The sequence below is a fragment of the Astatotilapia calliptera genome, chromosome 14 (genome assembly GCF_964374335.1).
Source record: "Astatotilapia calliptera chromosome 14, fAstCal68.1, whole genome shotgun sequence".
NCBI classification, from domain to species: domain Eukaryota; kingdom Metazoa; phylum Chordata; class Actinopteri; order Cichliformes; family Cichlidae; genus Astatotilapia; species Astatotilapia calliptera.
The window spans coordinates 16,715,658-16,731,707 of NC_137435.1; the positions used below are offsets into that span (position 1 = coordinate 16,715,658).

At 39.0% G+C, this 16,050-nt stretch overlaps 1 protein-coding gene across 3 annotated transcripts in view; it reads left to right on the top strand.

Annotated features, from left to right (window-relative positions):
• LOC113035759 (syntaxin-1A-like) overlaps positions 1-13,377 on the top strand; it is an 80,989-nt gene extending 67,612 nt beyond the window's left edge. The window contains exons 7-11 of one of the 3 annotated variants that reach the window (XM_080288568.1): positions 4,954-5,027; positions 5,110-5,244; positions 7,008-7,118; positions 7,315-7,425; positions 11,997-13,377. In XM_080288568.1, coding sequence (XP_080144694.1) covers positions 4,954-5,027; positions 5,110-5,244; positions 7,008-7,118; positions 7,315-7,425; positions 11,997-12,074 — 509 coding nt within the window. In that variant the 3' untranslated portion in view covers positions 12,075-13,377. Of the gene's footprint in view, positions 1-4,953; positions 5,028-5,109; positions 5,245-7,007; positions 7,119-7,314; positions 7,426-9,070; positions 9,292-11,996 lie in introns of those variants that run through there. The other 2 variants (XM_026191443.2, XM_026191442.2) reach the window with 2 other exon arrangements.
• The last annotated feature ends 2,673 nt before the right edge of the window (positions 13,378-16,050 follow it).

Here is a 16,050-nt window from a genome sequence, read left to right on the forward strand (position 1 = left end):
CCATGGGTGAAGTGAGACTTCTTGGCTTCATATTAGGCTTCTCAGGGTTTAGGTCTCCATGGTAACAGCTAAGAGCCTCCCTCAGAGACTGTCATGGCTTAAAACAAAAAACTATGAGGAACGTGTGTGTGTGTGTGTGTGTGTAGGAAGTGAGATAAATAGTGTAGGGTAGTGTGCCTCAATTTTTTTTGTCTTCATGATTATGCATGACTCATTGTCACTCCTCTCTGACCCTCCTCAATGTTGTAGTTTTAGTCTGATGTTAGAGCGATTATTATCAGAGAGGACTGGAAACCAATCACAGCGATGTAGTGAATGTGGCCTCTCGCTCTTCTTTGTGCCTCGTTCTCATCCTCCCATTTGTCATGCTGCTAAAATGTTATTGCTCAACATGTCTCTTAAGCATGGTAATGAAACTGTGCAACCACTTACTCACAACTAAATGAAATTCATTGGTTTGATATGGATATGAAGTTTGAATTGCACATGATGCGCTCTGTGTATATAAAGAGAAGTGTGAATGGACACTGCCATGGATGCTTGCGTGCGGCTTCATCAAAATTCTGTTCGTGAAGGCAATCATCGGCTCTGACTCCCGACCATCATCAGTCACCATCACGCTACCTGCTCTGTCTCTGAGGCCCCACAGCAACCACCAGTCTTCATCACACGCATTCTCACACACGCTGATTAGATCATGAATCCAGATTTTGTTGCCTCTAAAATCCCCTCCCAGGGGTCCAGTGGTGAGAAAGAATGAGAAGAGTTCACAAAGCAAGCTGTGCAGGTCTGTTACTTTAAGCTACTGTGAATGAATTGAGTTGTGTTTTTTCTAATTATTTGAAATTTTAGGAGCTGGAGTTATTTGCCTTTTTCCAAGAATTTCAAGTTAATAAAATCATCGTTAAAAGCAAAGCACAAAGTGTCAAACTACTATCTCGCTACACTCTTTTTAATATCACACAGAAGAACTGGTCACACCATGTCAGGGTTACTATAAATTTCTTTGATCTACAAAACAATTTCCCCAAGGAGTTCCAGTTTGAATAGTCTTGAGTTCAATTTGACTCATTTTATTTATATAGCACCAACAGCAGTCATCTCAACGTGTTTCATATTGTAAGGAAAAAACAAACCTTTCAATATTAGACAGAAAAGTCCAATAAACACCACCTCCAGACAGACAAATTCTCTTTTAATGGGAAGAGACCCCCTGCCATGGCCGGGGAGGGATCAGGGAGGGGCGACCATCTGCTGTGACTGCAGGGCTGAGGAGAAAGAGTAGAGAAAAGAAACTATAGAAGAGACACGTTAATGACCGGCATTAGTGGCATGTAAACACATCAGGAGTGAAAAGGGGCGAGTGGAGAAGAGCTCATTGCGTCATGGCAAGTCTGTCATTCCCTGCCTTTACCAGCACTGCTAAGGGATGCTGCAGGGTGACGTGATCCATCCTTAACTATAAGCTATGAGTCAAAAAGGAATTTTTTGAGCCTAATCTGGTTGCACAGGAGAGGGGCCTGATAGCTGCCTTCCATTACTTTTGCAAACTGTGGGAACCACAAGTCACAATCTAGCAGTCTGAGAGTTCTCTGCTGGGGTGATACGTTGTGATGGGGCCTGATTATTCAGGACCTTGTATCTGTGCAGAAGGCTTTTAAATTCAGTTCTGAGTTTAACAGGAAAGAGAAACAGTCTCTCTTTCTAGTCGCTATTAGTAGTTTTTCTGTTATGTTTTAGATTTAATAAAGTCTGTTCAGGTTCAGCTTTTAGAAAAACCTGATAAGAGGGAATTACTAAAGTAGAACCTTGAAGTATTAAATGCATTAACAAGTTTTTCAGCATCACTCTTCAGCGTTTCTACTTTTAGCCGTGCTGCACATTTTACTGCGACAGACTGAGGTCACTATGTGTTGTAACTCATCAGCACGCCCTAACGCTTATTGATAGGTTAAGTAATGCTTTGATGCTTTTTCTTATTATAAAATACTTTAAAATTCTTTAATTTACTTAAGTGCATTTCTTCTTGGAGTGACGTTATACTAGCAGAAAATATAAAACTATTAATGATGGGCTTAGACATTTATAGATATTTCCATTAATGACCAGCTGAATAAATGTACCTAATTAAGTAGTTGGTGAGTGCATATAGCAGCTAATTATTACAGTATGTAGCAGACTAATAAAAAGACAGAAATTCTCTCTAAACTAAACCAATTTGAAGTACATAGTTCTTGGATGGGCTGTACCTCATAGAGGGTTATAATATTTGTCACATAATTCCATTAAAAATACTCCAGAAGGCACCAGCAGCACACACACTGTCATGGGGTCCAGCTCAGTGCCACAAATTAGTGGAGGCGAAGTCTTGCCGACAGCTATTGCTGATAACGTTCTGTCAAAGCAATCATAACTCTATCCCTGAACAAAATAAAAGGGAAGAAATAAATCCCCTGGAGAGATGTTTGAAAGCAGAAATTCACTGTAGAGACCCAAACCATTTTTGTACCAGGCTGTGAGCATGTTAAGATTATCTCTGGAGTAGTTAAAAGGGTAAGCAGCCTCAAGTGGCCACTAGATGAACTGCAGGTTTTTGGCACTTCCAGTTGGCTTCTTTTGTCAGCCCCTGTGGTTGCTGTTTCAGTATACCCCAGGAGCAGAAATGAGCTAAATACATTTATTAAAGTGCTGTATTAGCACAGTGTAATTTGAAGGGCTCTTTTATGTTAATTTATATCAGTTGCTGACAACCTCCAGTCATTGAGAATTTCCCGACATGTTGGTAAGTGGCTGCCTGAGCTTGCTGTAGTTGACCTGTAGTATACGACACTACAGGTCAACTACAGGGGACCGCAACAACCTGTTGGCGTTCAAAGCAATCACAAGAATGTTTCTGGTGTAGTACTACAACCTCTTTGCGAGCAATTTCATTAAAGCACAAGTAACGTGCACATTTTTCTCTAGCAAACTGTGATTGCCAGGCGATCACCCACTGGTCTCTAGGCCTGTGACGCTGAGGCCATAGGAGAAATGTTATAGATGGCGTGCTTTTTAGATCTTTTTCTAGACAGACATTGTGATGTGGCGCAGTAGGGAAGGAACAGGCAGAATTAATGATTTCCCCATAATATCCCAGCATGCCACAGCAGTGAACCAGTATGAAGAAAATGGAATGCAGCCATCATGAAGGCACTTGTGCTGTCCCTGCTGCGAGTCAAAATATCTGCTTTGAAAATGTTCAAAATATATTTCTTAGTGTTTTAATTTAATTTGTTAATCTTAATCCATTTTGCCTATTGGGCAGTTTTGATGATTTAAAATCATTTTTACAACAATATTTCTGAACTTTTTCTCTAAATGGCTTTTTCTTGTACTTCTATTTAGTAAAAAAGCTCAGTGTTTCTCTCACCACTAGTTTTTTTTTAATAGACAGTGTTGTTAGAAAGCTTTTAGATTTCTTTGGCCTGCTATTTGTTTTTGTTTTTTTAACCGTAGCCGAGAGAAGTTAAACTAACTGCTCAGCTCTGTACATCGAGTTACTATTTGATGGGTCATCACGTGTGTCATCACAGGGAAGAAAGGGAAAGTCCTGTATTCACATGCAACCCCAAAGAGGATTTAAAATGTGCAAAGGAAAGATTGGAAATGCTGCTGATAGTGTCTGACTATGACTTACAGTAACAGTGGGGCAGTAATGGAGCCCAAGTGGAGCAGCGCTGCATGCAAACTCAGCGCTCAAACGAGAGTATTAGTGTAGGTGTAGGGAAATGCTTGTAAAGTAGGGCAACTCTGTCGGGGAAAATAAAGATGGATGAGGAGCAAACTCATCAGCAGAAAGAAGCCATAAGAAATGCTGTCACACAGAAAGAGATGGGAGATTGAAAATATTAAAGCAAACTTAATAAACTGCTAAATAAGTAGGTGATAGTTCTCCGTCTTCCTCTGCTCCTCATGCTAAGAAAACTACACAAGCCTCATATTCAAATGAATACGAGCCGTGTTTACTCATGTTCTGCCTGTCTGACAGTTGAAGGGGAAATGTCAAAAGATGATCAGCGAGTATCAGATTCAATCTCAGCTACTACAAATGAGATGCAGACTGATATCTCTGACTCAGCTGCAGTCGCTGAGCTACCGTGTGTGATTTGTCAAAAGCGAAAAAAAATCTAACTTGTAGGTTTTAGAGTAGCCACAGATCCTCGTTCAAACGTTAATGACACGTGCTGATAGGATTAAAGAAGGGAGACCGTGAATGTTTTGCTTCAAAACACATCAACAAATGGATATACACAGAGCAAAAAACTGAACTGTTAGTTTCTCGAGGTATTTTACACCATTAATCATGTTCACATTAGTGTGGCTGGATCAGAAAAATGCAAAACTTCTGGCCTGCAAATGTCAGAGATGTGGGGTTAAGTGCAATGAGAAGTCCGATGGCTCACTCCTGTAGTTAAGCAATATTTTAACTGTAGGCCCATTAATGTTTGAATTGCAGGGTTTATGGCTTTCTGTCTGAACCTTAGCTTGGAGATAATTTGAGATGTCTAGTTAAATACTGACAGATGTATGAACACATATTTACCCTGCGACATTCAGATCAGTTTTTCTATTATTACATCTGTTTTTAACCCTTTTCCTGCCTGGACAAATCTTTTACATATTACATCCAGTGTTGCCGTTCCTGTACAGTGGAGACGGATGGAGAGAGGATGGAAAATAAGTATGTGTAAAAGATGAGCAAACAGCTTTTATTTTAATTAATCCTCAAATTGGCATATAGACCAGGAGGGGATGACTGTTATCGTCCAGGGCGTTATATTAGTGTTTTATTAATATGGTCTTCATTCTCTTTGGAAACCTTTTAAATGAAATATCGATGCACCTACAGTTATCCCTAAAAGTTTAAGCAAGCTGGCGGTCTTTTTTTGAAGTTTGTGCGCTTTGCCTTTTTAGCTGGAAGAAACACAACAAACGAGGAGCTGGAGAGCATGTTGGAAAGTGACAATCCAGCCATCTTCACCTCGGGGGTAAGTCTTACAAAAAACAAAAAAGCAAAACATAAAGAATGCACCTGTCAGTCACTACTTCCTTAATTTTGTACCTTCTTAGATAATTATGGACAACATCACCCAGCAAGCAATGAATGAGATCGAGACGCGGCACAATGAGATTATCAAGCTGGAAAACAGTATCAGGGAGCTTCACGACATGTTCATGGACATGGCCATGCTGGTGGAAAGCCAGGTGAAAACACTAATCTCTCTCTCTCCCTTTCTGTTTCTACAGCTGTGTTGCTTGAGTCTCGGCCAAATGCATGCAAATGAAACAAACATGCAAATGCTCAATATGTTTATAACTGACAATCCATCTGCCAATTGATGCATAATGACTGGTTTCTACATGCAGAAAGGGCCATCTTGCCATTGCAGCGGTTCAGTAGCTCCCCGTGTTCATTAATAGTAAAATCATTAATCAGCTCAGCATGCTAGCATGCTGCTCCTGCCTATTAAAGCTCAAGGAACTACACGTCTTTCATTTTGCAGAACGGTTTTTAAGTGTATTAGTGTAATTGAGGGCTTGTCTATGCCAACACAGTTGGAAGGAGGTTATGTTTTCAGCTCCATCTGGGTGTCTGTTTGCAAACTATCTCAGTAAATTTAGACAGTTTTGGGGGAACAGATCATTTTTGGCTCAAAGATAAGTTGATTGGAGTTTGGTGATTATCTCCACGTGTGATTTCTGGCTTTGGACAGTTTTTTCTTTTTTTTTTTCTTTTTTTTTTTTATAAATAATTCTCCTGCTGCGATCATTAGCTGGAAAATAAATCTGACATCTGCAACTTTCAAGTTGGCAACTTAACAGAGTCACATTTTGTTAAAGCTTTTAATTATAAATAAACCTTAAATATTTCAGGCTTTAGCTTCATGCATTTAGAGCTGTTCAGGATTAGTCTTTTTATTATGTTGCAAAATTTGAATGCTGCACATTAGCCTCATGGAGTGAACAGTTCCCTAATTTTCTGATACATATTCGGGTTTTCTTTAAGTGTTGAGTTGCCTTTTGTCTCCGTAGCAAAGTGTGGAACTTAAGGGCTGCTGCGTGTGTGTGTGTGTGTGTGTGTGTGTGTGTGTGTGTGTGTGTGTGTGTGTGTGTGTGTGCGCGGCTTAACCCCCACAGAGATTAACTATTTCCTTCATCAGAAATAATCGGCCTGAATTGTACAGAATGGATTCTGAGTTAGAGAACACTTGAAAATATGAAAAATAAGAAAATATGTGAAATATTGAAGTAAATCGTTACATGAAACTGATTTTGGTTACACTGATGGCACAATGCAATAACATTTAGCGGGAAAACGTCTAATAATTCAGTGGAAATGGGTGTTTGTATGTGTGTGCTCTAAACAGCTCAATTAACTAACCCTTTATGCTCTCAGTGCCACATGATTTAAGATTAAACTGGAGTGTGATTGTTAAATCTACCCTTCTCAGCTTTGCTCTCTCTGTCTCCCACTCTCTTGGTTTTCGCCTCTGTTTTCTTCTTCACTACACAACACTGCCCCCACTCCAATGACTCTAAGCTCTGGAGAACACAGAACGTTGTTCCCCTTCTAACACAGCAAGGTAATTTATCTCTAACTCGTGACTTTTCACCTGTGTGGACTTTGAATTGTCTTTGTTTTAGTGCATGCACAGAGAGCAGTCTGGGTCACTTTAGTAGCCATTTGATTTGTCAAGTGATTGTGGGTCAGTGCTAATGTGAAAAGTTATGATTTTCTATCTTGTTGATTAATGCTGTTTTAATCATGGTTTGTTACCAATACAATGGAAATGATAAGAGATATGATATCACAGTTATTTTGTGTTCTATGACATTCATGTAATGATAGCTTTCATTAGTCTAGTCAGGTTGCTTTGAAACATATTTATGAAATCTAAACATTGCTGGTACTACAGATTTCTTCTTACTATTACCTTAATGTGTCTCCATCTCTGATTCTTGTGCAGGGCAACCTCGTGAACAACATTGAGCACTGTGTTATGGAGGCCCAGGATTATGTGGAGCAGGGAAAGGACAACATCCCAAAATGCAAAAAGTTCAAAAAGACCAACAGACGGGTGACATAATTATTTCTTTTTCTCTTTTTTCTTCTCCTTCTTTCTTCTCTCTCCTACTCATTTATCTGTTATTCCTCCCCTGTCACTTGCCTCCATCTGTATCCGCTCCTCCTCCTCCTGCCTACATATCTGGCTTCCTCTTTATTCTTCTTGTCTGCATGTCCTCCACACCTCCTCTGTAACTAACTTCTTCTAGGGGGAAATGATAGACCGCATTGAGTACAATGTGGAGCACTCGGTAGACTATGTGGAGAGGGCGGTATCAGACACTAAGAAGGCTGTTAAATACCAGAGTAAAGCCCGGAGGGTGAGTTGCTTAAACGGAAAAACGTGCTGTCATGTGGAACGGTGGTAGTTAAAGTCGGAATCGGTGCATGTGTATAGTGGAGTGGTTGCTGTGCATGCTCACCTGTCATGTATCTGTGTATGGACTGTGGTTATTGTGAGTGTATTTAAGTCTACAGCAATGACTTTCAGCCTCAGTAACTTTAGCATATACACTCACCGGACACTTTATTAGGTGCACTTTGCTAGTACTGAGCTGGAGCATCTTTTGACTTTAGAACTGCCTTAATTCTTCAGTTCTTCCTTTTATTGATTCAACACAGTTCTAAGAACATTCCTCAGAGATTTTAGTCCACAGCTGCTGCAGATTTGTCAGTTACACATCCATGATGATACAAAAATTAAAACCCAAAAATGCTCTATTAGATTGAGATCTGGTGAGTGTGGAGGACATTTGAGAACAGCCATGTTCAAAAAAACAGGTAGGGATGATTTGAGCTCTACGACATGGCATATAGCCCTGGAAAGGAAAGGAAAGTATATGGTCAACAGCAAGACTCAGATGGGCTGCAAAGTTTAAATCGTGACCATTTGATACTACGGTGTGCCAAGAAAATATCCTCCACACAATTATACCACCAGCCTAAACGTTTGATGTTCTGCTGCTGTAGCACATCATGTCGTGCCTCCAGAGATGCTCCTCTGCATACTGTAGTTGTAACAGTTGGTTATTTGAGTTACTGCTGCTCCCCTATCACGACCTTTAGCAGGTCATCTTGACCATGTCTAGATGACCTAAATGCCTAAAGGAATTTAGTTGCTGCCATATGATTGGCTAATTAGATATTTGAATAGGTGTACATAACAAACTGGCCGGTGAGTGCCTATAAGAATCTGACCTAAGAACAATTCAATTTGGTAAGAAAAATGATCTTCATATTTGTATTTAAGAGGAAATGGAATAAAAACAACCTGTATGTATTTTTAATTCAACCTTTACAACCAGAGTCACTTTTAACACATGAACACTACATTCTGGTGGAGAGGCATGACAAGGAGCCACAACAGATGATAGTGATTTTACACGTTTAGTGCATATAAAGAAAATGCACAAACTGTCATCTTTGAATAGTTGTTTGCTAGTAAAGCCAGATGTATCATCTTACATCATGAACTCTGGAGGTTCACTATCTTTGGACAGGATTATGTGAAGCTGATTGTTCCCATAGTATATAAACATTTGACAAATGCTTTTGAAAGGAATCATGGCAGTCTTCCTTCCTTTAAACAATCTGCAACACAATGGAGCAATTCTGCCACCTCTTGGTCAACGTCTAACCAGGTGCTCAACATTAGATAAATTGCACACATCCAATGACTCAGTGCAAGGGTCATCTACATGGTTATTTCCCCATTTATAATTAAAGACTGCAAACTTTCTTTCTTTCTTTCTTTCTTTCTTTCTTTCTTTCTTTCTTTCTTTCTTTCTTTCTTTCTTTCTTTCTTTCTTTCTTTCTTTCTTTCTTTCTTTCTTTCTTTCTTTCTGTCTCTCTTTCTTTCTTTCTTTCTTTCTTTCTTTCTGTCTCTCTCATGTTCCTCTCAATCCCCTGACTCATTATCTAACGCTGTGCTCTCCTTGTTCTCCCTCCCCATGGTCCCCCATCCAGAAGGTGATCCTGATAGGAGTTTGTGTTGCGATTTGTATCACCATCCTCATTATTTCGCTCGCAGTGGGACTCAGTTAGGAGCCTAAAAAAAATCATCACATGGCAGACAGGACAGTCATTATGAGTGACATGAATGCCAAAAAAACACACACAACTGTTCATGTGTTAAATGTACTGTATGGTGGCCTCTGCAATGTGTGCAGTGAGCACTGCTTGTGAACTGGGAAGCAAGTCATTGCATTACTGGTCTGAGGTCTGTGCAGCAAGCTATGAACACTCAAATATAATCTGCATCAACTTTTATTCTTAATGTGTGCTTCAGCTCCAGGAACGGTTTGTGCTTGGCCTGTTTGAGTTGCAAAGCTTTGTCATGTGCATGTTTCTCTCTGTTGTCCCACAAACACAAATTGAAGATGATTGCATTATTACTAAAATGGTCATCAAAATAAGCTTACTACCAATTAGTTTTAACAATGATGTATTACTAAAGGTAAAACAAAATAGTTAAACATTTTGGGAAATCCACTTTTGAGTTAGGTTGGTCAAATATGTGCCTTAGAGATTTTATTGTTTCGCAGCCATAGTGACTTTATGGAGGAGTGATCAGGAATTACAGCAATCTCCAAAAATGTATTCTCCCTTCCAGGTTTTCATCTGTAGTGTTTATGCTTCCGTGCAATTTCTGCTTTTGGAAAAGTCTAACAAATATAAAACAATTGACTTGTGGTGATGTGTTAACAGCTGGGTGGATGTTTTCTTTTTTGTTTAGTTTTTTTTAATAATTGTGATTTTTTTTAATCATGATTTTTAAGATACTGCAACAATGTAGAGATTTTATTTCCTTCTCACCCGATACATCCACGATATATCGATGAATCTGAAATGACCAGGTAAATTAAATAAGCTATTAATAGTTTATGAGTGAAATTAGGATTTATAACAAACAAATGTAAGTTTATAGTTGCACATTTAAAGGTTTAGTCAGTTACTTTACAGAGCTTAAAATGAGGTAAAAAGAACCTCAGATGAATAACAACACATGACATATGTGTCATTATTTATTTTTTAAAAATCCAAAATGCAGAACCAGTGTGTGAAAGACTAAGTACATTCTTAATACTTTCAGAGGAATTAAAAGGGTAAGTAGCAGCCACGTGCTGCTAATCTAATGCATTTGATAGTGGAGAAGGGTTCTCGTTAAGGTCTATGCCTCAACGAGAACCATCCCTGTGTACTGCTCTGTCCCTCATCCTTCTCTGTTGTTGGGAACGAGTCTTGGGTCGCCAGGTTCTCTGTTAACGCTGTGCCTTTGACGTGTCCTTTCAGAGCGTCGGGGCACTTTTCTCCCTGAAGCTCAGAGATCAAGATATTTTCATTTCTCCGAAACAGGTCTTTGAGCAGAAGGATGACCAGTTTGAGGGCCTAGCACCGAAGGCGCTAACCCTAACCCCCCTAACCCTATAGCATATCAAACACCTCATGATGATTTGGGTTGTGCAACCACAGAAGCTGGGCACCTTACAGTCACTGACAATGATCCCAAGCATGGCAGCAAAACGACAACAGAATGGCTGAAAAAGAAAAGAATCAAGGTGTTTCAATGGCCAAGTTAAAGTCCAGACTTCAACTAGATTGAAATGCTCTGGTGGAATAGCTGTGCTTCATTAAATGCGCATAAATCTCAACAAGCTGAAGCAATGTTAAGAAGAGTAAGCCAAAAAAAAAAAACATTAATATAAAATGCTGAGAAATATGTACAGAAAATGATTATTTCAAGTTATTGCTGTTGGAGTTGGTTCTACGAACTACTGAATCATGTTGTTTACTTAGCTTTTCACACACTGCTTCTGCACTTTGCCTTTTTTAAACAAATAATGTCACATGTTTTGGTTTATTGAGTAAATTAAAATTGAATGAACTAATTTAAGTCTTTCTTTGTGGAATTAGCATGTTCTCCCCATGTTTGTCTTTCCGGGTACTCCAGCTTCCTCTCACAGTCCAAAGACATGCAGTTAGTGGGGATAGGCTAATTGCTCATAGGTGGGAGTGCGAGTGTGAATGGTTGCCCTATATCTGTGTGTTAGACCTGCAACAGACTGGCAACCTGTCCAGGTTGTATCCTGCCGCTCGCCCTCAGGAAGCTGGGATATGCTTCAGCGCCCCCGCAACGCTGAGAAGGATAAGCAGTAGAGAATGGATGGATAATTTTAGTTTAGCTGTAATAACCAGATGATTTTGTTTATGTCCTGATATGTAAAACTTTAGAACTGCATGAGGGTGTCTCATAGAGAGAGATGATGTGTTTAATTGAACTTTTATTTTCTCCTTATTATACTGATGTGATGAGATGTATGTGACTCATAACTAAGGGCATATTTCCTTAAACGGTTTCTTTAAGAGTTGTTGGAAACTGTGCAAGTCCACAGGATTTATTTGCTGCACGCTGAACTTCTTCATTAGAGGGACCTTTGCTAAACACGTTTTAAAAGTGAAGTTTGTGTTTGGTGGATTTTTACTTTTTGATAAATTTGCAGTCTTGCTTGCATATTCTTGGATAACCACTAGATGGAGCCAAATCGATGCTTTTTATGTTGTGCATGTGATGGCTTTAACCACAGAGATGATTTCTGTTTGTGGCATGTGTATATGACAGATGGTATGAGCAAAATGCAGGATTTAAAGATTTCTTTTAAAAGAAGATGTAGAAATAATGTAACATTTTGGTCACACTCCAGCATTATTAGAATGAATTAAATTGCATTTTTTTCCCAGCTCGGTTCTTTTACTTTTGTTGTAAACTGCATTTTGTTCAAATTATTATTAACTCTGTTCAAGTAAAGCACAAACAGTATAACTAACATGTTTTCTCTGCTCCCCATTTGCTGCTTTGGATGTTTTTTTTCTTTTATTTGTTAATACCATTCAGAAGAAAATTATGATTATTATATGCTGTATCATTCTGGGAGTCGTCATTGCTTCCATTGTTGGGGGAACACTGGGCTAAACCTCAGCCACGATCACACTAAAAAAAACACACAAAGTCACACGACAGAGCTAAAAGCAGAATAACACACATTTCCAATTTCCTGTTTTAACAAATGCAATCTATTACGTGTTCAGCAAAAGATACGTTACATAATGTACAATAAATTTTACACACAGTGTACAGGGCCAGAGGTGTTTTGTTTTTGTTTCGCATGAGTTGCTATTTTGTAAATGTGTGGTGCTGCAAACTGTTTATCAGAGTGTCGAGTGTTGTCAACGATATGATGTTTCTTGAATGAAAAAGTTACTAAATGAAATGTAACGCTATACTAAAACATTCCAACTTCCAAGTATGACACTGATTCAGATGTGTCTTTTTTTTGTGTTGTACAGGCAAAGTGACAGGTAACTCATCGGTTATGTTTTCAGAGCTATGTTATCTGTAGACCTCTGTTCATTTGCACATGTATTTATCTTTTTTGTAGTCTTCTTACTTTCTCTCTCTGATGTCTTCTACCTCCCTCTTAAAAGCCCTGCATGGTTTAGTTCACTGTAAAGTGGTGTTTTGTACTCTGTTGCAAAAGGGAATACATCAAAAAGAACATAGCTACGTTGATGTTGGGTATTTTGCTCGTATATTTAACACACTGCCAAACTTTTTTTCTAATTGCACATCTCTTGTAGTTGACAGAAGCAACGCTACTGTACTTAATTTCATCTGGCCTTACCGGTTGTGCAGCATTTTTGACCGTTGCTCCAGTGTTGAGTGTGATTGAGTGCATGCATGCATATATAAGATTTGAAAGGATATTTGCAAGTTCCTTGGTAGCTACATGTCTGAACATGTTGTATGTGAGTCGTTGGATGAAAACATGAGTGCTTGTTGGTAGCCAAATGTGTCTTTGTTTTCTAAAGTAATATAAAGCTCTCTAACACTGCCAGTATATTTAAATAAGCTGTTAAAGTGGAGTCTAGTCTGGTTGGATTAATGAAGTGACAAACCTTTTGTTTATTTCTGCCGTTTCTGTAAACCCCAAGGTTTAAACATTGCATATTATCCTGTCAAGCTACTTCTACTGTATGTTTATTTCCATTGATGAACTCACTGAGTCAATGAATGCATCAGCATGAACCCAAAGTAGCCCTGTTAAAAGACTCATATCATTTTTGGGGGGAAACATCAGACAGCACAGACTGCAACCATGTTACCATGTTGCCTACTCAACTTGTTGCCTTTGTGTTGTATTGTAATGACATGGGTTTATTTGTTTAATGAGTCTTGTTTTTTTCTTTTTTTAAGTAAAGTTTGTCCCAAAAAATTACACTGAGTTTGTAGTTTGCCTTGCACACATGATTCCACAGGGGAATAATATATCCAGAAGTCCAATACCAGTGAAAACGTGAATGGTGACCTGATGTGTTGGTAGCAAGTTATTTAAGCACCAGAATGTCCACAAACATGATTGCAAAATTGGAGAGGGACGTCAAATATTCAGCCTTCCTCCAGCCCAGTCCCAAACTGCTCTCCTTCACTGGTCTGGACGGGCTGTCTTGTCAAGATGAACTGACTATGATGTCACTTTTTCTAGACAGGATTCTGATTTTGAGGAGTTCAGTCATAATCCTGCAGTTGGTCGCTTTGCACCATTGACTCTTCAGTCAAGCACATACACAACGTTTGAACCTGAATGCACAAAGCAGGATTATTGGTGCACCAACACATCATTAGTAGCAAAAACCAAACCTGTCCTTAGCTTTCTATCAGCAGCAGAAGTGCAGTAACCTGAAAGCTGGGGCAGAGCGGGACTTGTGGGTAGCCATAATACCGCTTTCAGCAATTTCTCGTTTTCTGTGGCATGGGAAAAATGCAAAATAAAGATTAAAATGACAAAGATCTGTTTAGACCCAAAGAGCTTGGGAAAAAAATGACTGGACTAAGTTTCTTGAAGATGTTTCACTGTGACAATCCACATAATTAATACTGGCTTAGTGACCCTCTCAAGGTACCCAAGTAGGGTTTAACAACTGGGACAGTCTACCATTTGATTTTAGAACTGAAAGGTTTAGCCCATGAAACATCTTCACAAAATCTAAAGTGCAGTCGCTTTCTTTCCAAACTTCTTAGACTACCTGCATTACAGAACCTGCACAGACCTGTTTACACGTTTCACTGCCTCTGATGTGATCTGCGACACATCTGAATATGGATATGCTTCCACTTCATAGAAAACACACCTTCACTTCTAAAAGAAAGGTCAGGCAGCAGCACTCTGTGTCTAGGTTTAGCTTGCTGAATGGACAAGCCGAAACTGAAATGGCAACACTTGGGTAGCTTCATATGAGTTCTTCCAGGTTTATGCGCAGATGTATGTTTAAAGGAAGCCCAGAGGACCACATCTGATGGCAAAACTGCATCACTGCTGCTGGTCACATTTCCCTAAATAAAGTTGAAAATTGTAGCAGTCTTCTTTTATTAGAACTAACAACTTCAAGAACTCAAAAGGAACAGGCATTTATCTAGATGGTGCAGAAAAGTAACATTAACAACAAAGCCAACATTACCATCCACAAACAGCCAACTATATTATGTGTCCAGTGCTCAGTTCCATCTTTTAACCTATAGCTTGTACTGTATTGTATCTATTTTTCCCTTATCCAGTATAGTGAGACGATGCCCCACACATTTATTGGCAATATTTGTTAAATAAATCAACACTTCTCTGGCATGTGACTGTTTATCCATTTGAACTGAAAGCAGGGAAGGTTGTCATGATGCATCTTGGTAACTTTTCAGCATATTATATTCTACTCAACAGGGGAAATTGCACAGCCTTAAAATCTGCTAAGGCAGTGATTTTGTCAAAATATGATGGAAAATTTGGGAAAGAAAAGGGATGTCTGCCCAATGAAACACTGGGAAGCTACCTGAGTAAAGTTAGTGGAGTTCTTTCAGTTTCACAAGTGGAAAGTATGACATATAGTCACACAATAAATAAGAAGAAGCGAGAATGAGTGCAAGAAGGCAGAAAAGACCATATGAAGAAACTTCAGCTTCCTTTTGTTTTTATTGTATTTCTTAACTTTACACTGAAGATTTGAAAATTGCAGTAGTATTTGTTCTTCACATGCTAACTGTCAAACCTGCAAAGTTTTTGCGTGTTTGCTTTAAGCTGAATAAATCCATATTTCAGACAACTCAGCATTAGCAACATGTCGCATGTTATCCTTCACGTCCTACGCCCTGGTTTAAATTTATTTGGATCTGGTTACCCTGCACTCAAATCTACATTTAAACTTCTCATACAGAATTAAGAGTGTAATTCCTCTTACTTCCTAATGGCACTTGTTCCAGTTTGAACTTGTTGTTTTTGTAGACATGAACTTCCGACCTACTTCCCTCTTCTAGGCGCAGGCTCTGTCCTTTTGGCACCTAACCTTATATTAGCTCGCTGGACTCTGCAATTTCCCGTTTTGTCACATTTAAATCAGATGACAATTACTTCCTCTGTAGTCTTGTGCCTGTTGTGATAATCAAATATGTGAAGTGATTGAGTTTTTATTTAACAGATTTAACACAGAGAAACAGTACCAGACATTCACTATCATCAGTTAACATAATGTCTGTATGTGGCTGTGGTTGCTCTAATTTACAAGTTAAATGTAATTGTCACTGTCATCTCAATTACTCATTACACCAACTTACCATCATCTGCTTGTATTTTACCTCACATGAGTTGGTTTACATCAGTTACAACATTGTATTGTATTGTATGTCGTTTCATGACATAGTGCTGCACTGCCTGGTACACACAGAACAAGACTGGAAGGACCTGCAGAGGGTGGACAAAGCTGCTAAGGGTGTCATCAGAATCACAGTGCATATGACCAAGATATGACAGAGATATACACTGTGACTGGCACAAGAAGACCAGCTGAATAATAAGGAAAATAACCCACTCTGAACACTACCTTTTATCCCTCTCCACTTTACCTTT